At 40.3% G+C, this 23,994-nt stretch overlaps 1 protein-coding gene across 2 annotated transcripts in view; it reads right to left on the bottom strand.

Annotated features, from left to right (window-relative positions):
* Positions 1-23,994, bottom strand: part of CFI (complement factor I) — a 41,074-nt gene extending 17,080 nt beyond the window's left edge. The window contains exons 1-8 of one of the 2 annotated variants that reach the window (XM_037031842.1): positions 23,796-23,994; positions 10,888-11,167; positions 9,265-9,418; positions 6,270-6,451; positions 5,276-5,389; positions 5,012-5,122; positions 1,287-1,310; positions 1,109-1,129 (exon numbers count right to left, since the gene is read on the bottom strand). In XM_037031842.1, the coding sequence (XP_036887737.1) occupies positions 1,109-1,129; positions 1,287-1,310; positions 5,012-5,122; positions 5,276-5,389; positions 6,270-6,451; positions 9,265-9,418; positions 10,888-11,167; positions 23,796-23,852 (943 nt within the window). In that variant the 5' untranslated portion in view covers positions 23,853-23,994. The remainder of the gene's footprint in view (positions 1-1,108; positions 1,130-1,286; positions 1,311-5,011; positions 5,123-5,275; positions 5,390-6,269; positions 6,452-9,264; positions 9,419-10,887; positions 11,168-23,795) is intronic. The other variant, XM_037031844.1, reaches the window with a different exon arrangement.

Genomic DNA, 23,994 nt, shown 5'->3' with positions numbered 1-23,994 from the left:
AGAGTACTGTACACAGCAGTTAGAAGCAACAGATTGAATGGCCACATAGCAGCATGAACAGATCCTTAAAACATAATTCTTTGTGAAAAGAAAAAAGGAAATATGAGATCTACGACAAAATACTATGCGAGTTAAAAATGTATGATCACAAAATAATAATACACATTGGATGAGAATGCATACAATGAGACATACACGTCAAATCACATGAAAATGGTCACTGAATTTTTTAAAATTCTTAAAAGGGAGTATAACTATCTCACCAAGTGGGGAATGGGAGTGAGGAATGGGGCTAACAGAATCAATAAGACAAGAGTGGGGCCTTGTCTGGACCAGGGATGATCATGTTCAATGAGCCGAAGCATAGCATGAACTCATCTCTGGGCCCCCGAGGTCTGACCCTAGGAAGGAAGGAAGGAAGGAAGGAAGGAAGGAAGGAAGGAAGGAAGGAAGGAAGGAAAGAAGGAAAAGGCGAAGGGAGGGAGAAAGGAAATAATGAAGGCTACTGGTGGTGGTGGAAACAGCAGCAACCTTGGAGGGCAAGATGACAAGTCAGGGGAATACACAGAAATAATTGAGATTAGGCCCTTCGGGGTGATCTTGAGCATAAAAAGTCTCCCAGAAATCGTAAGAAACCCCGAGGGGGGACTTTGACCTTCTGGTAGTCATTTAAAATGAATGACAAAGAAAAACGGTGATCCTAAAGAGCTGGATTTGGGAACTTCCAATTTACGAAGTATAAGCAAATGCCTATCATGCAAAGATGTATCTTTCATCTGGTAGCAGTTTGGTCAGGAACTGCCTTGGTTTCGAGGGAAAAGTGAAGGAAAAGGAGAAGGGAACTTGGCAAATGTGGAATGTGCAGGAGATGCCCCGCTGTGGGTGGTTTTAGCTGGCACACAGACTGTGGGTGGGGACTGAGTGAGAATCAAAGTTTATCACACTGTGAACAGAGGCCCCTGTGCCTAAACTCATGTGAGAGCTGAGTGAATGGCAACGCACAGCCATATCCTCAGTTAAGGGCTCATTGAAAATGTAAGCTAGCACTACCTGTGTTTTATTTCAATTCTGCAACAGCCCAAGAAATTAATGAATTTTTTTTTTTTACCTTGAGCCACATGTGAGAAGCCTGAAAAAATAAAAAACGAAAAATTTATCACAGTGAAGGGTAATTTTTATTCGAGAAAAACACACACTATATCAATACATGTATCATAAAAGTTATAACACTTTATTCTTATTTTCTATTTTGTAGCATAAATTGTCTATTATAAAAATAAGTTTACCTTTAAATTTACGATTTCCAGCTCCTAAAAACAAAACAAAAAGCTCACTGTAGCAGAGATTATTTTCACGTCCATAAAATATATACAAATCATTGTTTCAGACATACTATAACAACTTAAAGTAATATAAGAACAAAAAAGGGAACCACATTATGCCACCTTCCTTTGATTTAATTTTTTTTTCTTTTATTGATTCTAGAGAAAGGGGAAGGGAGGAAGAGAAACATTGATCGGTGGCCTCTTGCATGTGTTCCAAATAGGGGCCGGACCTAAAATTCAGGCGTGCGCCCTGACTAGGAAGCCAAGACCTTTTGGTCTGTATGATGACACCCAACCAGCTGCGTCACACCAACCAGGGCTCTTCCTTTGATTTTTAACACTGCATAACAAATGTTTCATCTTCCATGTAAACACACCAATTTCACACAGCAAGGAAATCATTTTTACTTGAGATTTAAAATGAGATTTGTGTTTTAGATATAGTTGAACCCATGCCCAATAGCAAATTTACTATACAGTTATTAAAAATGTATAACTCTTGGCCTGCGAACCAGAGGATCGCGGTTCGATTCCCAGTCAGGGCACATGCTTGGGTTGCAGGCTGGTTCCCTGCAGGCCAACTCTCAGCAGGGGACGCACAAAAGGCAACCATACATTGATGTTTCTCTCCCTCTCCCCTTCCCTTCTAAAGGTAAATAAATAAATAATCTTTAAAAAAAATGTATAACTCTTTAAGTTATATTAATAAAAGGTAGGCTTATGAAAGATAAATGAAATCAAGATATACCCCCCAAACTTCCCTTGGCTTATTAATTCTAATCTGCCCACTGAAAAGAGAGATTAATGAATATACTAATACACATATATTTTACATATCTACTCTCACTTGCTCTTTCTTCAGGGGGAAAATTAGACCCATTGCAGAAATAGCAGGGTAAGCTGAAGTAACAGAGACAGTTGACCACATATATTTTTGATATCGATTTGAGAAATTGATAAGAAAACTAAACTATGTGTTGTAGTTACTCCTTTGCAATATAATATTTTTTTGATGAAATAACAAATTCTGTTCTTTGACCATTAACTTAAAACTTTACAATTAGGAAGAGAAGGAGGGAAGAGAGGGAGTGGGGAAAAAAGAGGAAGAGAAGAAACCCAGAATATTATACTGAGGAAGTAAAATCAAACTGTATATAGCTCCACAGAAAGAGAAATACTATACGATCTCACTTATACCTCAAATGTAAAAAAAACCAAACTCCAGACACAGAAATGCAATTGGTGGTTACCAGAGGCAGGGCATAGGGATGGGGAATTGGGAGAAGGTGGTGAGAAGGCACAAGATGTAATCAGTGATGGGATAAGTGAGTGCTGGGGGTGAAATAAATATACAGCCCGGTGACTACAGTTAGCACTGCTGAGTGGCATGTTTGAAAGTTGCTAAGAGAGTAAATCCTAAACTTTCTCATTACAGGGGAAAAAACTTCTTTGTAACTGTGTGAGGTAACATGTTAATTTAGCTTATTCTAATCACTTCACAATATATGTGTGTCAAGTCATTATGCCGTACACCTTAAACTTATGCAGTGCTGGGTATCAATTATATCTCAGTAAAACCAGGGGGAGAACTGTTAAGCTTTGCTGGCAAGAGCCATGGTTTACTGTCTTTCTCCCTAAAAAAATTTAGAAATTTCTTTCTCCTCTCCCTTTACAAAGAATTTAATGAATACAAAAGTATTTTGTTCAACCACTTATCTACCCTTCAAGAGAAATGATATAATTTGAAATCCTAGGAAGTGTGTTTTTTTTTTAATTTAAGAAATGATATGAATGGAAAATTACACAAAATTTCAGTGAAGTCAAACACGTGGCACACCCAGTGATGACAAAATAGACTTAGTATTGGTTCACTTATCCCTGCGTATCTTCAACATTTGCTTATTTAATACTTATGTGTAAGGTTCTTTACCTTTTGGACTATAAAAGTAATGAGATAGAGTCTGTTTTCAAGGTGTTTACAGTTGAGAAGGGAAGGTAAGACAAGCACAGACGCGAGAATAAGGAGTTTCCAGGCGTTCAGTAGTGTCCTGACGGGGACTCCACCACTGCATGAGGGGCTGTTGGGTTACTTCCTGGCTTGTGTTCTGTGGCATTGTGTCAATGGCTTGAAATGGCCCATTGTGGGAGCATTTACAGCACAGACGTTGGCAGAGACTACAAATCAGGGCTTCCCTCTCCTTCTCAAAGTCATTGTTAAACACTTACTCTCACACCACTGGGTAAGTCCCATCCATGAGGTGGGTGCAAGTACAGCCACTTCTCTCAAAGCCTTTCCCACCTTTGTTGAAAGTAGCCCCATCCTTTCAATTTCCAGGCCCAACCCCCTGGTCTTTTCTTTGACTGCTGATTTGTTCCCACACCCCCATCCAATCTGTCAGCGAACTTTTTTGGCTCTAGCTTCAAAATAGATCCAACATCTGACTGCTTCTCCTTTCCCTTCCTATCCACTCATCTCAGTCACTATCATCTCTTCCCTGGCCTGATGCAGTGGCTTCCTCCCCATCTCCCTGCATCTCCCCTTACCCCTGAACCGACTATTTCCCACCCATCCACGAGGCTGATCTGCATTTAAAATGAGTGTCAGAGGTGGGGAGCATGGGGCGGGGGGCAAGCAGGGTTGGGAATATAAGACAGAAAGCTGTACTTGAACGAGAATTAAATAAAAAATTATTAAAAAAATAAAATAAAATGAGTGTCAGATCATGTTGCTCCTCTACTTGAAGTCCCCATTTCACTCACTAACAGGCCCTGGTCTCCTCCATCCAAACCACCTCTGCAGCCTCTCCTATGCCTGTCTTTTAATCTCTCACTACCACGACCTGCAACACCTGCCCCACTAGCCTCCTGGCTGCTTGTTCCTCCAGCAAACCGACAAGCTCCTGCCTGAGGAACAGTGCCCTGGTTGTTGCCTCTGCCTAGAACACTCCTCCACAGATATCTGGAAGGCTGGCTACATCTTTTCTTTTTCCAAAATTTATTTTTAAATTACAGTTTATATTCAGTAATTAATAATAATTCAAAAATAATTACAATATTATTTTGTATTAATTTCAGGTGTTCAGTGTAGTGGTTAGACAATCATATACTTTACAAAGTGTTCCCCTCAATCTTTCCAGTACCCACTGGGCACCATATATAGTTATTACATCCATCATTTTTTCCAGCTCTTGTCCTAAAAGTTACATCAGCAAGTGAGCCTTCCCAGGCCACCTTATCTAAAATTTTAAAATTTACCCCTGGCATTTTATATCCTTCTTCCTTGCTTTATTTTTCTTCTTAGTAATTATTTTTTCACAAAATATTTTATTTATTTCTCTTTTCTATTGTCTTCCTCACCCACACGAGTATAAGATCTATTGCAGGCCCTGGCTGGTATAACTCAGTGGATTAATTGCAGGCTGCAAACTGAAGGGTTATTGGTTTGATTCCCAGTCAGGGCACAAGCCTGGGTTGCAGGCCAAGTCCCTCCCTAGTAGGGGGCGTATGAGAGACAAACACACATTAATGTTTCTCTCCTTCTTCTTCACCCCTCTTTCCCCTCTCTCCAAAAGTGAATAAATAAAGACTTTTAAAAAACAAAAAAAGACTCCGATTTGTCTTAAAATTTTTTTTTTAGAACCCCTGGATCAAATAATGAAAAAAAATAACCACAAAATTTAAATTACCTTTACAACCAACTTCATCGTCTCCCGTGATGCAGTCCACCTCACCATTGCACATTTGCTGTTTTGGAATGCAAACACCCGATTTACAATGGAAACTTTTGCCACGGCACCCTATGCAAAACAAGCATAAATAGAAGAATTTTGGAGTTTTAAAAAAATTCTTAAAATTGAATGAAATGGACTCAAATTCTATGGTAAAGTTGTTTCTGCTTTTTGAGTCTGACAAATGCATTGGGGGGATTTCAAGGCCAGATGTATCACTACCTTTACAGCACAGCTCATCACTCTGGTCTCCGCAGTCATTGACGCCGTCACAGGCCTTCCTCTGCGCAATGTGCTTCCCATTGACGCACTGGAAGGAGTCATTTGTTGGAGAAACTGTAAAGTAGGAATTATCTTTGTGAATTTTACTTGCAGGGTTGTGGGTGGCATCGCAATCACATTTGGGGAAGGATGGGGACATTAAAATAAAGTCAGGCATCAAATAAACTTGATTCAAAATGTGTAGGTAGCATGAACATAGCATATATTGTTCATAGGAAAATACACGCCGGAACTGGCAGGTGGAGTCCCCGGCATATCTCTAAAACCAGTGTTTGCTGTGCAGCCCTGCACAGGCTGGGACTGGGGGGTGGCCCAGGGGTCAGCATCACTGGCAGGCCCTGGCAAACACGGGCGTGCTCGCCCTTTCTTTTCACGCTCCTTTATTCATCCCCACCTTCATCCCTAGACTTACTTGGGCAGTGCCATTTACATTTTGGTGGCACATTTATTTTTAGCACCATAAAAGGCCTTGGCCTTTAACACCATACATATGGCTAAAATATCCCAATATCAGGATGAAGGAGAAAAAGTGGCCTGGAAACTGAAACCCAGATGTGGTAGCATCAATGTGTTTAAAGGACTGTGTACAGGACTGTAGACATCTCAAAGGAGATGCTGGGGTTTCTTCTGATGTTTGACTGACTTGGGTTTGTTATGCTAACTTGAATCCAGATGTCCAAGGAAGCAAAAGGGACCAAGAACGGCACATTCAAGCAACTTTGCTTCCCATATAGGACCCTAGACAGAATTCATATTTGAGTGGCAAAAGCTACAATAGGGGAAGAACACCAATTTAGGCTATAAAACCCACAACATGATTTTGCCTCTGTGACTGGCAACTGGGTATTTACCGTTCGTTTGTTTATTACAGACTTGGTTTGAAGTAAACAACCTTGAAGGAAAGGAAAACATCAGGCAAACACTCTCTACCAACCTGCATTCTGTGTGTAACACACCACACTGGCTAAACCCTGGTGATGCTCAGTTTTTCTCTTGGTAAAAGTACATTCTGCCAAACGGGACTCGAATCCTCGACACTGCACATGCAGACATTCCCTGGAATTTCTATGGAGATCTTCAGGAACATGAAAACTTCCTTGAGTATCATGAGCACCTCTGCAAATAGCAAAAATGAAATATTAGGATAGAATAATGAGTCCTTTGCCTTTATAATGTTGCTATAGAAGAAAAATAATAGTTAATTTCCTCTTGTTTTCTACTTATGAGTGATAGATTGGGCACGATGCTTAAAATCTCTGAGCCTTGGTACCTTCACCTGAAAAAGGGAGTATAACTCCCAAGTTTTGTAAAGATAAACTATAACGATCAATTTAAACTGATGAGCCAGAGTTCTAAACGTGGCAAGCACTCAGCAATGATTGGTTTCCTTTCCTCTGTTTCTTATTCAGGAGGGTTGCTTCTTCTTCCTCACTCCTGATGGTCCTTCTAACTGGAGATGTGCCATTCTTGGCCGTTCTCCCCAGAGAAGGGAATGGATGAATTTAATCAGGGAATTTTGGAAATAGAAATGAAGCAAGGTCAGCCCAGTTTTTCCATTTTGGGTGGGGGTGGAGGTGCTCCTCTGCCTGCTCCTCACTGTCAGGCTTACCACATTGTTTCCATTGTGGCCTCAGATTCGGGAGGCCAAGTCGATTTAATTTTAGCAGGTCCATTTTGCTTTTACCCTAAGCTATATCTTCAATTCACCTTTAACACTATTAAGGTGATACTTTGACATCTATATATCATTGCTTGGACTTCTCAATCTGTTGAAAATAGGTGTGAGAGGCTACCTTAATGACCCAAAATTCTAAAGGTTATGAATTACAGTGAACTACTCTTCCAGGAGATTCAATAGCTCTCTGCTTCTCTTTAAAACCAAATGAGAAAAGTGGGTTAAAGAATAAAAAGTTGGGCAAAGATACATCACGCAAATATAAACAAAAATAAGGGGGTAATGGCAACGTAAATATCAGGTAAAATAGAATTAGAATGAAAGGCGAAACAATTGAAGGGAACAAGGAGGGTATTTTTATTATTTCAGACTCATAGATATGAGTATAAATGAGAGCCACTTGGGGTAATATGACAGGTGAATAATATGAAAAAGCTCCCAACCTAAAACTATCCAAAAATACTAGATAAAATATAATAAATGCTCACGATGAACTCTTAAGGAAGTAAGGGAAGTACACACTGGCTCAAATCAGAGAAGTCTGTTCATGAGCTTACGAAAAATATGATAAGAACAAGATAGCGAGAGAGTTCACCATTAGGTTGGCTCGTAGATTGTAGGTCATAAACTACCAACAAATCATAAATACCCTGTGGCTCAACTTAATGGTTAGAGACTCTCACTAATGAACTACTGACTGACAGATATGGTTGTGGAGGAAGGAAATTGAATCCAGAATTGAATCGAGAAGCTGGTAAACATCAAGCAAATCTGAGTAAGTATGGACTGAACAGCAGTAATAATAATTGCTTATTAGATAGTGATAGCAATTAACTTCAAGGACATGTTAGATAAGGTGGAACTAAATACCGGAAACTTGATAGGGTAATGGCATTGTTTGTATGATTCCCAAAGAGGTGAGGACTCTCTCAGTCAAGAACTCATGGTGTTAATGTACAGAGGACACTAAAGAAATAGAAATAGAACAGAATGTCCAAACCACACAGAGGAAGCAAAGGGGAAAGATTAAAACAACAACAACAACTTTATTAACCTAATAGAAGTTAGAAAAGGAAGAAACAAGAGCACAGAAAAAGCAGGGTAAATCATAAGCCCCAAATAAGATAGGAAAAATAAATTTAACAATGTCAATAATCACAAGAGTATAAACAGTCTACACACTTCATACAGTCATCCTCATATTGGACTTTCAAAAATCTAGGTGTGTGCTGTTTATAAGGGACACAAAAACATGAAGGTAAGTAAGTGGGAAAAGATTTGAACAATGCAGTCAACAAGCTTGCTTATTCTAGTAAATAATATATTGATTATATAGGACCCTGCACATGAGGTATTTAAAATGTATTCAGCACCAAGCAAGCCTCAAAAAATATTTAAACAATTGTCATTGTATAGAGATATTCTCTCACTACAACACAATTAAATTGAAAATCAATAACAAAAGTTAATTAAAAGCAAACTAATATATTCATTGGGAAAGAAACTTCTAAATTACATATGTGTCAGAGAATAAATCATATTGAAAAGTGGCAAAATATTTTGAATTTAACAATAAATAAAACCACTTATGGAAGCTAATGGCAAGTAGGTGAAGTATAAGGTAGAGGCAAATTTGTACCTTGAATGCTTATTTTAGAAAAAAAGAGGTGGTGGGGAGGGGTGGAGGGAGAATGCAGCAAACTGTGCTTGAAAAACAATAAAAAAAAGACCAAAGAAAAATTGATGAGTTAAGTATTTAACTCAAGGAGTTAGAAAAATTACAACACAGAAAAGAAGACAGAGACAAACATAACAGCAAAACTTAATGAAATTGAAAAAGAAATGAGAATTTACAAACCTAAAAATCAAAAACACTAATCAAATAGACAAAGCTCTGCAAGGTTGATCAAGAAAAAAGAAACAAGGCTTAAATAAATAATATTAGAATGAAAAAGTTGACATAAGTATAGACGAGTAGAAACAGACTAAGGAATGTATTTGCAACTCTCTGGATCAGCAAAGAATTTGTATCCAGATACTTCAACAAACTTTCAGTTGCTTCGTGTTCAGCAGGGTTCTAAGCGCGAATCAGTCATGACCATATTTAATCCTAACAATGCTGATGGAGGCAGCCAGTTAATACTCTCGGGTTACATACGAGGAAATTGTGCCACAGGGAGGTTAGGTAATGAGAAAGCAAATAGTTGGAACAAGAAAATCAACCCTGAGAAAATACCCTGACACAGGCACTCACTGTTGAAATCCCAGGTCAAAACAGGCCACATTGGCCTGTGTTATGCTCCAGCTGTCATTGCATATGAACATTTTCTTATCTTGGTTTGCAGGTTTTACTTCAACAAGTCCCTCTGAATAGTTATTGCCATACTTCAAGACAACATTAAATTGCCCTAAAATAAAGCCAACAGAAATGAGCAACATTTAGGCATTCACTCTTCTCTTGATTAAAAGCCTTTAAATAATAAAACACATAGTATCAAATTAAAGGCAATGAAGATTTTAACAAGTAATGATACCCACCATTTTATGAGGGCTTATTACGTGTCAGTGACTGTGCAACCCAGTTATACAGAATATCACCAAATCCTCGGGTCAACTCTAAGAAGATTAGGCTGATGTTCATCCCCCTTTTTACACATGAAGAGCCTACGTTTCCCCATTTTTATGCAAGAAATTAAGTTACTTGCTCAAGTGGTGAAGTCAGGAATCTGAATCTACTAATATCGATCTTGCTCCAGAGTCTGTGCTCTGGAGAGTACGCCAAACAAATGATGAAAATGTAAGTAAGGTTTGTGTATTCTCATGCATTTAAGGCGTTTAATGTCTCAAGAGAACAAAAGAATCTCCACAGTGGCTCTCCTCCTCTCCCACAAGTAACAGAGATGGGCTCCAGCAGGGGCTTTCCTTCTCCTTTTCCACAGTCCTTCAACATCTTAACTCAGCACCACAGAAACAGGTAGGCCATGGCGGGGTGGTACATACATATCCCGATGCTTTTACAAAGAATGTTTTAAGCATTCCTCTGCAGATTCATTGAGTGCCTGTGATAATTGATATCACAAGACAATAAGCCTGAGGTTTGCTGTCCTCGTTGAAATTTCATGAGCATTCTCTGTGCCCACACTCTGTGAAGGGCTTTACATACATGATTTTATTTAATTTCCACATGAGCCTTACGAGGTAGGAATTACTATTGTTCATATCCTGCAGTTGTGGAAACAGGGACCCAGAGGGGTTGTATAGCTTGTCAACAATCAAAGTAGGGTTTGGAGGGGCTTGCAATTAAATCTGACTGATATTGAGGTCCTTAATCTTAACCACTCCATTAACCCACGTGATGGCTTCCCAGCCTTCTTACTATATTAGGCACCCGAATGGAGGGCAGACAAGCTCTCTGATCTGATGCGCCCGAGTTTGCTGGGTCGGAGCATGTCCTAGGTCAGCAGTGGCCTGGGCTCCCCTTGGCTAGGGAGAGGGGTTGGGGCCAAAGGGGTGAATATTGGGAGAAATTATTGGAGCCGGAGGTCCAGTGAGCCTCCTTATCAGTACCAATCTCCCGCAAAGACTTTGTCACTGGGTTCTGAACCAAGTCAGGGAGCTTTTAGCTCAGTAGAAGTGAGGGTGGTCACAGTTCTGAAGGGCTGGGTGGCAAAGCATGGCACAGGCGATGAGGGGAGGACCGGCCTCAGGGCCTTGGGCTCAGGCCCCACAGGCCGGCTCCTTCAGTTACCTCCCCAGTCACCACTGAGACTGGAGAGAATTTTGGATTGTCGCTATAACATTTCAAGGGAGAACTACTTTCTAATGGAAAATATGATAGACAATTTCCTTCTTATAGAACAAACTAGGCTTTTCCTACCATTGGCTGTACATGTTCCGTTACTTGAAAACTTTGCCTCTGGTCGAAGACACTCTAAACTCTTTTGCTGGCAGTAAGTTGGGAAGCTTTTCCCGTTGACTGAACACACCGGGGTACCGTTCTTCGGGCACTGATAAGGAAGTTTGCAAACACACGCCCCGTCGATGCATCTCTGCCATGGTTGGCAGAAGACTTTATGGCAGGAGAGATGTGTGAATTGTTTCGTTAAGCACTTTTGATCCACCAGGTCCTCTCGAGATGTGTCTGATGTTGAAGTTACCTACAAAACGCAAATAGAAATTAGGTTATCAATGAACCGAAATCTTCTTTTTGAAGATGAATAAGTGAAGGAAAGGAAAAAAAAACAGACTCACCCACCCCACAACGCAGATGAGGGGGATTTGGTCTGGCTGTGTCTAGAATTAAATAAACCTGGCTCTTAGTCCCAACCCGGGCACTTAGAATTATATGATCTTGGGCAAGTTACCCTCCTGGATGTGAGTTTGCTCATCTGTGAAATGGGGATGAGCTCTTCTATTTTGCAAGGTTATTGCAAAGGTCAAAAGTAATATGCATGAAATGCTTGACGGGGGGTGGGCATGAAATCAATGGCAGCTGTCACTATCCTAAAGCCCGCATAACATTCTGCCTTGGAAGAAATCAATGAGTCTCATCAGCCACATTAAGGAGTAATACATTTGGTGCTAAATATAGTCTTATGGAATGAACTGATGAATGAAATTGATTAATTCTACTAATAAATGCAAAACTAATTGTTAAACCCCTATTGCGTGCAAAATTTTTCTAAGATGAACACATCATGGGTTCTGTCTCCTAAGAAGATAATGTAGAAGCACACATAATAACTGGGATGTCAGGCACACTGGTAAGTGATACAGCAGTGGTACAAACATGCACAGTGCTCCTGAGATGCAGGAGAGTGAGTCTTACAAGGGGGACTTTAAAAGGCCTCATGGAGGTGGTAGCAGTTGAGCAAGGGGAGGAAGGACAGGTGCCAGCAGAGGGCTGGTGCTAGCAGAGCCCAGGACGGGTGGTGCAGACTGCATGTAGGGAACTGTGAGCAGTCCCAACTGACGGTCATGCAGTAGGGTGGGATGCACTTCCCATGGGGTGGGCATTGCTCAGGAAACTGGGGAGGACGAGGCAGCAGGAGTGAGCATGAGGAAGGTTTGGGGAGACACTCGAGAAGCAAAAGCAATGACATTGGACAGTTTATTCCATATAGGGGTTGAGGGCGGGTCCTAGGTTTTGAAGTTGAGTGATAGTAAGGATGTATAATGACATTAAGTTAAATCAGAGCAATGTGAATTTGGTTTGAGACTGAGGTGCCTGATGGACACCTATCAGGTGATGTATGGGAAGGGGAATGTGTGTCTGAAGCTTGGAACACAGGTCACTAGCTCATTTATCAATGAATTCAGTAAATGAGTTAGTAAGCAGTGCTCTGTGCCTCTGGCCAGAGAAGTAAAAGCTCCTGTCCTAACAGGCACACCAGACTGAAGGGAGGAGACAGGCGAGCCTGACTGACAAATCTCTGATCCACGTGGGCCAGGCTGCCATTGGGTGAGTGTTCTGGGCCCCGGGCTGATCGGGAGACTTGGGAGCAGCTCCTGGAATTGCTGATGTCTAGGCTGAGGTCTGAGTGTGCTGAGGAGGAGGCTGCGGGCAGAGGGGTGGTGGTGGGTGGGCACTCCATGAAGGGCTGTGAGAAAGAACAGTGTGCTGGAGGCTGGAGAGTAGAGTGAGAGGTGGGGGTGGAGGGGTAAAGAAACATGTCCTGACGGAGCCACTAAGGGATTTTAAACTGGGAAGAAAATGTGCATTTGAGGAAGATCTTTCTGGAGATGAATCAGACAGGAGAAAAAAAAGGTAATTAGACCTGCAGGAATCCCAGGGGGCTGGGCACAGGCCAACCAGGTCAAAAGTCAATTGTGGAGAGCCAAGGGCTTCTCTGCGTGTCCCAGGTGCCCCTCTGTTGGGCACTCTGCCCTCCAGGCTCCCCAGCCCGGAAGCCCCTCTCTTCTCAGTGCCCTCCTACAGCAAGCTGGGGCAGAAAGAAAGCAGACAATCTTTGAATGCTCTTATGAAGACCAATTTTTTAAAAAACAGTCATTGAAACCCATGCAAAAATCTGCAAAACCTGTCAAAGTCATCTTATCCAATGTGCTTTTCAATAAACTTTTATTGAATAGCCACTGAAACAATTGGACAGGCTGGTCATCCACTACACTGGCTTTTGACACACTGATCTAGAATGAAACCTACCAGTCACATACCTTTCATGGTTCCACGCGCCACTTACTGGAGCTGAAATTCCCATAATTCCTTACCCCTGTGTGAGTTGACTGTCACCCCTTCAAGCATCACCCTTCTATTGAAAGAGTGGTATTTTAATTGGGTGCAGAGAAAAAACGATTTGATTCCACCTTTAATCCCTTCAAATCTTTCTGAGGGCTATTTTTCCTTGATTTTGGATAGAAACTTGAGTAAGTCTCAGAAATTTTTAGTCACCCTTAGGTTAGAGCAGAAACAAAATGTTAAAAGACTTTTAGAGCTAGGAACAATTATTCAACAACAATCACATCGCCCAGCCTGTGTAATCATTGAGACTCGAAACTTCATTTCAATTGGAAGCTTCTCTTTTCTCCTAGTTGAGACTCGCTTCAGGGGCACGGTGGGCCTGTTGTTCATGGAGGGAATGGAGAAAAATAAAAACAAAGCAAAGACAAAACATGGGGGAAAATTTAAGGAGCTGAATATGTGGAGAAAACCACAGACACTTCACTTCCCTTGCTCAGTGTCTAATGTTGCAGAGAGCTTCAGAAGATCGAGCCTGAATAAAGACAGCTGAGAATGATGAGAAAAGGTCACAGGGACCCTGCAAGGAAATGGTTTTAGCTGACTGGTGAAGGCAGAAACCAGACCTCAGTGAGCCAGAACGCAAAGTGAAGAAATGGAAGCAGAGTACAGGCTAACCCTTTTCTTTGGCTCTGTGCTTAGAAACAAGCTTCTAAAAAATTCTCTGCAAGTACCAACAGAATGAGAGTAAAGATTAAAAGGCAACAACAACGCAGAGCCAAGAAAGCCAAAGAGAATGGAGAGGGGTCTACAGACTTCAGATGTCATCGAAATGTTGGAGGCCGGAAAGCACACAGGCTAGTGGTTAGGGGTCTGGCAGACCAGAGAGAACAGAGACCCAAGCACAATGATGGAAAGCTGAAAAATAAAGCAGACTCGCCCCAGAAAAATCTGAGGAATTGGGGTAGCTAGTACCTCTGAAGAAGATGCAGTGGCTAAAAAACCAAGAGACTGGTTAAAAGAAATAGTTGTATGAACATTTTTTTGAGGAATCTGCTGTAAACACTAAAAGAAATGGCAAACAGTTGAAAGTGGTTGTAACTGGGCAGAGAGAACCAGGAGTGAGCCTGGGTGGAGCAGGGGTATTTTGTGCTACCAGGTGGGCTAAACACTAAGTGGTCTCATCTGACTGGTCAGTGTCCGCGCCCAACTGATAGTTAAACATTTTCAACGTCACTATTTTTTTAAGCTTTATGGTGTTATTTACCTTTGTAAACTGTATACATGAATTAATTTGATAAAAACAACTAAATGAAAAAGAATGTTATGCTTTTAGTAGAGAAAAGATTAAGTGTTAGGCTTTGACGGAGAACAAATGGGATGGTATACAGAGTAAAGAGAGATTTTTGTTGTTAGAAGACATTCATCATGATTGTAGGCTAAAGTCGGGGATATAACAGAATGGGAAAAATTGAAGCTTTCAGAAGAAGGTGCAAAATTGTTGAAATAAGGTTGAGGAAGGGATATGAAAAGATGTAATCAGAACATGTAGGAGAGGATTACCTTAGAAATCAACAAATTTGCTGCTCCTATAATTTCTTTTCATTTTTTTTCCAAATTAACTCAAAATTAACATGTCATGTTTTACTGATTTGGATACTGCAAACATATTCTCCTGCTTGTCTCAAGCAAATTATTTTTGTTTAATTAATGTTGAATTTTCTTAAATACTACACATTGGTTTAATTATGCATGCATTCAATAAACTATTTTGTAGATTAATTGGCCAAAATATACTGTGTTCTGAGTGTGTAGTATACTTAATTCCACACTTCCCAAGAATACCTGAGAGGCCAGCTGGTCTGCATTTCATGGATAGTGTTTTGTTTTGTGTTCCTACAACTTCTTACTATAGGTTGGGATCAAATTTACAATATTATCACTTTAAATTTTAGTTTGATGGTAACGACTAACACCAACACAGTGGCTGTTGTCAATAATTAGAAGAGAAATTATTGTGAGGCAATGGCTGGGAACAGTAAGAGTAAGTGAGTAAGTAAGTGTACAGTGTAAGACATGAGGACAATAGGCTTTAACCCCAAAGGGACTGGGTCAGTCACACGTGTCTGTGGGTCCTCAATGTCTAGAGCAGCAGGCTGATGGTGTTCCAGCATATTATTAAACCGATTTTCAAATGTATTTGTACACTTTACCTGAAGACAGCAATCAACTGTTTTATGTATACCTATCTTTCCAGTGTATGTAGATGCTATAAAAATTAATAAGAAACAAACGTATTTAAATTGTTACTGATTTAACTGTATCACTTCCTTCCCCCAATAACAAACACTAAAATAATAATTTCTGTCATGTGTATAACATGAGATGGTAGATCTAAGTGTTTTTTAATGTTTCTGTTTGTCGTAAACATTAATACTGTTTACTAAAATCTTATTTTACTTTACTTCCGGCAAAATGAGAAGATTGCATTTTCTTTTGACTTGCAGGACAACTCCCAACCAGCTGAGCCACACCAGCCAGGGCTAAGATTGCATTTTCTTTCTTTCTTTCTTTTTTTTTTAAGATTTTATTTTCTTATTTATTTATATTTAGAGGGGAAGGAGAAAGGGAGAGAAACATCCATGTATGGTTGCCTTTCGTGCATCCCCTGCTGGGAGTTGGCCTGCAAGGAACCGGCCTGGCACCCAGGCATGTGCCCTGACTGCGAATCGAACCGCGATCCTCTGGTTTGCAGGCCCGTGCTCAATCCACCGAGCTACACCAGCCAGGGCTAAGATTGCATTTTCTTAATGAGATTGGATATGGTGGCAACTTGCTTTGGCCAATAAAATGTAAGTTGAAGTAACATGTGTTGGTCCCAGATAGAAGCATTTAATTGCCATTGTTCAAGGACTCAGCTTTCTCCAGCCTCGTGGTGGTGACAGTGGAAACGTGTGTTGCAGAGACACCATAGAATCAAAGCAGCCTTAGAATGCGGGGCCCACACACGGGGAACACGTTCCCTGGAGAGTCACCAAGACTCACAGTAGACTTTGCATGAGCAAAAATTAACTTTGGTGGTTAAGCCACTGGGATGTTGTTGCTAAACCATACGTACGTGGTTTTTAGTGCCACATGCCCTCCCCAGAACTGACTGAGACTAGAGATCCAGATGCAGTGTCCATAATCCAGAACCTTGAGAACTACTTCTTTAGGAAGCATGGAGCCTAAATCAGTCCGTGTGTGAGCAGCGTTTGAGCTGGTTGGCATGCTGTAAAAGGTTTTCCCATTTCTCTTGAGTTTTGTGGTTCCAGACTTAAAAAGACTACCAAATACTTGGATCGAGTATTTCCAACTGTGTCCCTAGACCCTCTGCATGATAATTTGCATGGTCTAACAAATGCAGATTCTTGGACCCAAACAATAGACCTCTGACTCAGACTCCCTGGGAGAGGCTCTGGAATCTGTATTTCAAACAAACTCCATGAGATTTCTTGTGCTTCCCAAAGACTTAAAACCACTCCTGTGGACCAATACTTTTTAAAGTAGATTGTATATACCTTGGCAGTGTAAAGATAATCCAGTGGGTAAAGGAACAGAACTTATATTAATTTATATGTTTTATTGAAAAAGTGGGAAGAAAAGAATCTTTATTAATATTTAAAAATGGATTGGCACATGTCTGCATCCATAACATAGTCATTCAAAAGGGAGGGAGGTGGGTTTGGCTGGAGTGGGGGGAAGTGGTGGGGAGCAAATGCAGACAACTGTAATTGAACAACAATAAAGTAATTAAAGCCCTGGCTGGTGTAGCTCAGTGGATTGAGTGCAGGCCTGCGAATCAAAGGATCGCAGTTCGACTCCCAGTCAGGGCACATGCCTGGGTTGCAGGCCAGTTCCCAGCAGGGGACACACGAGAGGCAACCATACATTGATATTTCTCTCCCTCTCTCCTTCCCTTCCCCTCTAAAGATAAATAAATAAAATCTAAAAAAAACACAATAAAGTAATTTAAAAAACACTAAAAACATAGTCGTTCAGTATTTGTTGAGAGTCTACCCCATGCAAGGCACTGTCCTAGCTCCTGCGGCTACAGCTGTGAACGGCACAAAGTCAAAGAGCTTCCATTTCTAGTAAGAGAAGCAGGCAAAAAAGAATAAAGAATAAATACGCAGGATGATGTAACAATGACAGATGCTATGCAGGGGGAGAGGGATGGAAATAGTAGAGAGAGACAGGAGGATCGCTAATTTTTACAGAATTGTCAGGGAAGACTTTGGGGAGAAGTTTACCTTAGAGCAGAAGTCTGAAGGTGCGTGAGCAGGCCGGGCAGATTCTAGAGGGGGCGTGTCATCATCAGAGGAAACAGCCAGGGAAGAGCTTTAGAGTAGAAGCATGTGTGCGGCGGAGTGTGTGCTTGGTCAGGGGCACCAGTGTGGCTGGAGGGGAGTAAGTGGCTGGAGGGAGAACAGGAAACTAGGAGGTTAGAGTATTGCAGGGGCAGGCTCCAACTGATCATGTAGAATTTTGTAGGCTGCTGTAAAGATTTCGGCTTGTTCTCTGAATGAAATATAAAGCCATTGGAGGGAGTGAGCCCTCCAGCGCTTAGGGGTTAGACAGATGTTGATTTAGTAGAGAAGATGAGAAGGTGTGGCCAGCAAAGTGACAGATAAATAAATGGGAAATGATGGCACAGAGGCAAAGAGAAGGAAGGAGAGTGATCAGCAGCTGTGTCTGATGCATCACCAGCGAGGTGATGGCCTTGACCAATGTAATTTGGGGAGGATGGTGCAAACTCAGACCTGACTGGGTTCAGGAAAGAATGAGAAAAGAGAAATTGAGCACAGCATGTTTTCGCAAGTTTAGATGTAAAGGGGCATGGAGAAAGGGGGCGATATTTGGAGGGGGTGATGGAGTTAAGAGAGGGTTTGTATTTTAAAACAGAGGATCATATGTATGTGCTTGATAAAGGAACATTGTGGACTATATAAGATGATATAATTTGGTTTTAGCTAATTTAATCATTAATGTACTCTTCACAAATGGACATGTGGCTCACACATTCTTTCAGAGAAATGAATGTTGGATTAAAAATAATGCTAAAATAGAACAACAGCGAATAAGAAAACGACAGAGGCTATACTTCTAACCGCAGTAAAAGCTGTTCATCAGCCACATCACTGGTTTAAAAACAATGAAAATCTGATCAAATATGACAGGAAGCCAGGCTTGTTCCATAATCAGACTATTTGAAATATGGATTTACATCTAATAGTATTAATGATGAACTTCTCCCTATGTGTTGGTGTATGTTTGGCTTGGAGTGTTCTTAAAGTCTCCTACTTTCTTATTGCTCTTCTGTCTAGATTTTCTACATTATGGAAAATGAGATACTGAAGTCTCCAACTGTTACTGTAGAATCATCTCTTCCTCCCTTCAATTATGTCAATGTTTGAATCATACATCTTGGGTTCTATTGTTTTGTGTGTATATGATTATTATTATTTTATGTTTTTATAAACTAACACTTTGATCGGACCTAATGCTCTATTTTGTCCCTTGTAACAAGATACAAAGTCAATTTTGTCTTAGATTAACATGGACACTCCAGCTCTTTTTTGGTTACTATTTATTTGCATGGAATACCATTTTCCAGTGTTTTACTTTTGAACTATTTATGTCCTTGGATCTGAAGTGGGTCTCTTGTAGACAGCATATAGTTGGATCATGGTTTGTTGTTCTTTAAAATAAATGCTGCCAATCTCTGCCTATTGTTTGGAGAATTTAATGTACTTGCATTTAAGTTAATTGCTGATGAGGAAGGCCTTACTTCCGCCTTCAGCTTTTTTCTCTATGCCTTATGCCTTTTTGTCTTTTAGTTCCTCCATACTGCCTTGTTTTGTGTTGATGTTTTGTGTATGAACTGCTTCGATTCTCTTCTCATTTCCTTTTTGTGTATTTTTAAAGATACTTTCTTGTGGTTATCATGGAGATTATACTTAAACTCTTAAATTTAGAGCAATTTGGTTTGCATTAATACCAATCTAGCTTCAAGAGCACATAAAAACCCTGCTCCTTTACAATTCCATCCTCTCTTTCCTGTTGTTATCATCACACGTTACATCCTTATACATTGTGTGACTATTAACATAGAGTTGTGATTATTTTATACATTGTGTTTTAAATCATTTAGGAATTAAAAAGAAGAGATACAAACTAAAAATAAAACAACGTTGACTTTTGTATTTACCTACATAAATACCTACACAAATTCTATTCAAAATTTGCCCTTGCAGGGGTTTTTATTTCTCTGTATGCCTTCAAGTTACTGTACGGCGTCCCTTTGCTCAGCCTGAAGCACTCCCTTCCCCGTGACACATTTCTTGTAGAGCAGGTCTCCTAGCAACGAATGCCACCATCTGAGAATGTCTTAACTGCTTCATTAAAAAAATACTTTTATGGTAAAAATGCAACAGAAAATATATTTTGTTCAAAAAAATACACTGCTATGATTGCAGTTCTAAGGATGATTTAAGTAGTCTCTGGCTCCTCAGCTGTGCCCTGCAGAGTAGGCCAACGTCAACCTTGGCTTCTCCAGCTTCCTTCAGGACAGAAGGAAGGGAGGAAGGAAGGAAGGAAGGAAGGAAGGAAGGAAGGAAGGAAGGAAGGAGACTGCTGAAATCAACAACGAGGCTTAACCAGGCCATTTAATATTCTGATTTAATCTTCACTTCACGCTTGCACTGAGCCTAGAGATTAGTTAGAGGTGTGGGTTTAGCACCTTATTAGGTCTTTTCTGAGTGTGCATCTTGCCCTGGGCACGTGTGGTGCTCTCTAAATTCATGAGTATACACAGGGGCTGTTGAATGCCCTAGTTTCCCATGGATACTCTTTCCCTAACTTTTCCTCCCAAGCGTCAGCACTCTGTTCTATGTCTCAACTGTAATCTTTTGTCCCAGACGGCTGCAGGTTGTTTGGTTGCCTTACAATGCTTTTAAGGAATGCCTGCTGCCTTTGCACTCTGCGAGAGTTCTGAATTAGGCAAAATAAAGGCGAGTATGTTGTGTCAGGCATTCAGGCACCCCCAAAGCAGGTTAGAACTATTGTTTTTAAATAAAGTCTGCTGTGCTCCTTCTAGAGCTGAGGACTGGAGTTCCACACTGGGAATGCGGATTGCTGTCTCCAGGATGGCCACGGAGCTGGGAACAGGGTGGGGCAAGGCAAGCAGACAGGCCCCCGAACTTTCCTGCCACTTGAAAGTTGCCTTGCCTTTCATTTAGAGTTCACTTGGATGCTGGCGGCCTTTGACTGATAAGCAGAGTGCTGACTAAGCTAGTTCTGACAGCCTGCTTGGTTTTTCCATCATTGTGTGGAATGACGGGTGTTGGCAGTTGCCTCCTCGGCCACCATTTGCTGCCCTCGCCTCCTGTGCGTATTCTCTTTGTCGCTCTGCTGAACACCACCTTAGTTCTTTCTTTCTGAAATGCTACCCATATGAACCTAGGTTTACAGTAAACCTTTGGAGTAAAATAAAAATTTAAGATTTCAGGGAGGGATAATGTCACAGCACAGTACCATCACAGTAGACCATCATATTGACTGAAACATTTGGCTTCCCTGCCCTTTCATATTCCTTGGTTATTCGTACAGCAGCCACACCCTCTGTGCTCTGGAGTTTCCTGCCATCCTTTCCCGAGTCTCCTTACATCTTTGCCTGCGCAGGTTCAGTAAAACCGAACTTCTCATTTCTCTATTGCGAGCAGTTTAAGTCTATGCTGCTGTCAGCCACACCTGCCATTGACGGAGTCCACGTACAAGTCAGTTCATCAGAATGTTTTAATATAAGAAGGGGTGGGGCCGTTTAGTACCTAGAAGAAAATCGGCTCCCAGCTTTCAAAATAACAAAAATTTCATGCAGCTGTATATATTTTATTTCATTCTGACAATGTAGATACATTTTAAAACTTCTTTGAACACATTTATGTCATTTCCATGGCAACCTTCATTTAAAAGTAGTTATTTCTCAGATTCCATTCTTTTATAAACGAATATTTTAGGAAGTTCTGAAATTTTCACAAATATTAATTCCTCTCCAAATGCTGTCTGTTAAATGTATAAGGACAACTTTATTATTGAATGATTGTTCAGTTAAAATAAAGAGGGTCTTCCTTTTGTAAGTGAAAACTACTATTTTCCATTTTGTTTTTTATTCTATTTTTGTTCCAGGAACTGAAAATGTGACTGAAATCTAAAAAAAAAAAATTCTTATCATAAATTAACACACACTTAGTTGGTATTTAAAAAAGAAAAATGAAGAATGAATGAAATAGAATTTCTGAATTCTAAAAATTTATAAATGTATAAAACAAAAAATAAGTCACTGATAATCCCATCACTCAGAGAAAGCAAGGTTCGTGCTTGATGCAAACCCTCCAGGAGCTTCTAAATCGCCATTTACATAGGCGTTTAGATGGGCGTTATCTAAGTCGCCATTTAGATAGCTGTGCGTGTGCACGTGTGGGTGCGTACACAGATACGTCCATGTGTGTGTACATTTTTTACTGAACAAAATCAAGATTTTAGTAAGGTCTTTTAAAAGTAAATATAGAGTGCATTATTTTAATGGGTGCATGATAATTCATTTATGGATGTACAATGATTTAATCAGTTTCTTATCAATGAACACTCAGTTTCTTCTCATTTATTCTCTGTTTTAAACATTGCGTATATATTTTAGAACTTATAGGAAACTTAAAGTATGTAATTCTGATTTCTCAGGTAGTTTTATTTAAACTTTACTTCTATAAACCAGCATTAGGACAAAAGCAGTTTTTGGAATCCTGTGGTCACAAATGTAGGCAATGCTGTGATCACAATGTAGGCAATGCTCAATAAATACCTAAAAGGCCTCAACATCTCGAACCTTAATAGGCCAATTTCCAGCCTGGCTGCAGTCTGCCATTTCAGCTTTAACTCCCTGAATTACTCACGAGGTCTCCACTTTGATCACAGGGGCCTATTCATCTGGAGGAGCCTTTGCCATCCTTCTGCCGGCGCTTGCTGCTTCTCCAGGCTGGAAATCACCTTTTCTCCCTCTCCTATGAAATCTAATCCAGAGTTACAGGTCTAGCTCAGATCCTACTGATCGGCTGACCTCCTGGCAGGAAGGAATTTTTCCTTCTGTAAAGTCCCTTGGCACATGATATTTGCACCCCTTTTTTTGGCAATTAAATATATCCTGTCTTGTAACAGTTCCTTCTCTTGTGTTTTCAAATGTTATTTAAATCTTGCTTGTTCAGCACAATTTACAATAGCCAAGAGCTGGGAGCAGCCTAGATGCCCATCAGTAAATGAATGGATCCAAAAACTATGGTACATTTACACAATGGAATTCTATGCAGCAGAAAGCAAGAAGGAGCTCCTACCCTTTGCACCAGCATGGATGGAACTGGAAAGCATTATGCTGAGTGAAATAAGCCAGGTGTTAAAAGACAAATACCATATGATCTCACCTTTAACAGGAAGCTAAACAACAAAACAAACAAGCAAACAAAATAAAAACAAAGACACTGAAATAGAGACAGGGGCACAGTGACCAGAGGGGAGAGGGGAGGGAATTTCAGGGGAAAAAGGGAAAAGATTTACAGGAACTAGTATAAAGGACACATGGACAACAATGGGGGTGGGGGGAAATGGGAGGGAGGTGGGGAGCACTGAGGGGGTGGGCTGAGATGGGAGTAAAAGACAGAAAACTGTACTTGAACAAGAATTAAATTTAAGGCCCTGGCTGGTGTAGCTCAGGGGATTGAGCACGGGCCTGCGAACCAGATGACCGCTCTTTGATCACAGTTCGATTCCCAGTCAGGGCACATTCCTGGGTTGCAGGTCAGTTCCCGGCAGGGGCCAGTTCCCAGCAGGGGATGCACAAGAAGCAACCATACATTGATGTTTCTCTTCCTCTCTTTTTCCCTTCCCCTCTAAAGATAAATAAATAAAATATTTTAAAAAATAAATAAAATAAAATAAAGTTTAAAACTATTTCAGATGTACAAATCTATTGCAGCAAATATTTTAGTGGTTTGTGTTATATTTGACAAGTAACTGTACAAGATTCTGTGGCTTCAATTAAAAAAATGAAAAAAAAGAATTAAATTTAAAAAATGAAGAAAAAAAGATTTAAAAAAATCTTGCTTGTTATTTTTTTACTGGCAAATTTATATGACCTTGCTAATGGTACCGAAAGACTACTGACCAGATCAGTCTTGTCATTTGCTCAGCACTATAGTTTGCACATAGAAGGAGCTTCGTAAACACCTATTGATTTAATATGAATACTGTAAGTTACAGATCCACATTACTAAAATTCTTATTCAGTTTCATTTCTAGGCACAGATAAAAGCATACAGAAAAGCAGTTTCTTAAAGCTCTTTCATCAAGATAGTAAAAAAGTTTCTGTTAATAATACACTGCCGCTGTTGGTGACTGGACTAGGTAATCTTTAAATCAAAATAGTGTCTCAAGATTTGAATGTTTTTATAATATTTAACTTCCTTTCTTAAAGTAGTTTGCATAAATGCTGAATCACTTACCTCGCAAAAACTTAAGTAGAAGCACAAAAGTAACAAAGTAACATGAACACACTTCATGCTGGAGACATTCAGGGTCGGTGTCTCTACTGGGGGTGCTTCTGAGCCCTGGATAGTTTTTCAAATTTAATATTTAACCTCTGAGAAAATATTTAAAAAGAGCAAGCCTCCTCAAGAGCTTTGGACTTTTGAACTTGTAGAG

The sequence above is a fragment of the Sturnira hondurensis genome, unplaced genomic scaffold (assembly GCF_014824575.4).
Source record: "Sturnira hondurensis isolate 20B ecotype Veracruz unplaced genomic scaffold, ASM1482457v3 Scaffold0021214, whole genome shotgun sequence".
NCBI lineage: Eukaryota > Metazoa > Chordata > Mammalia > Chiroptera > Phyllostomidae > Sturnira > Sturnira hondurensis.
Note: the sequence above shows the minus strand (reverse complement) of the source record. Positions and strands in the feature narration are given on the sequence as shown.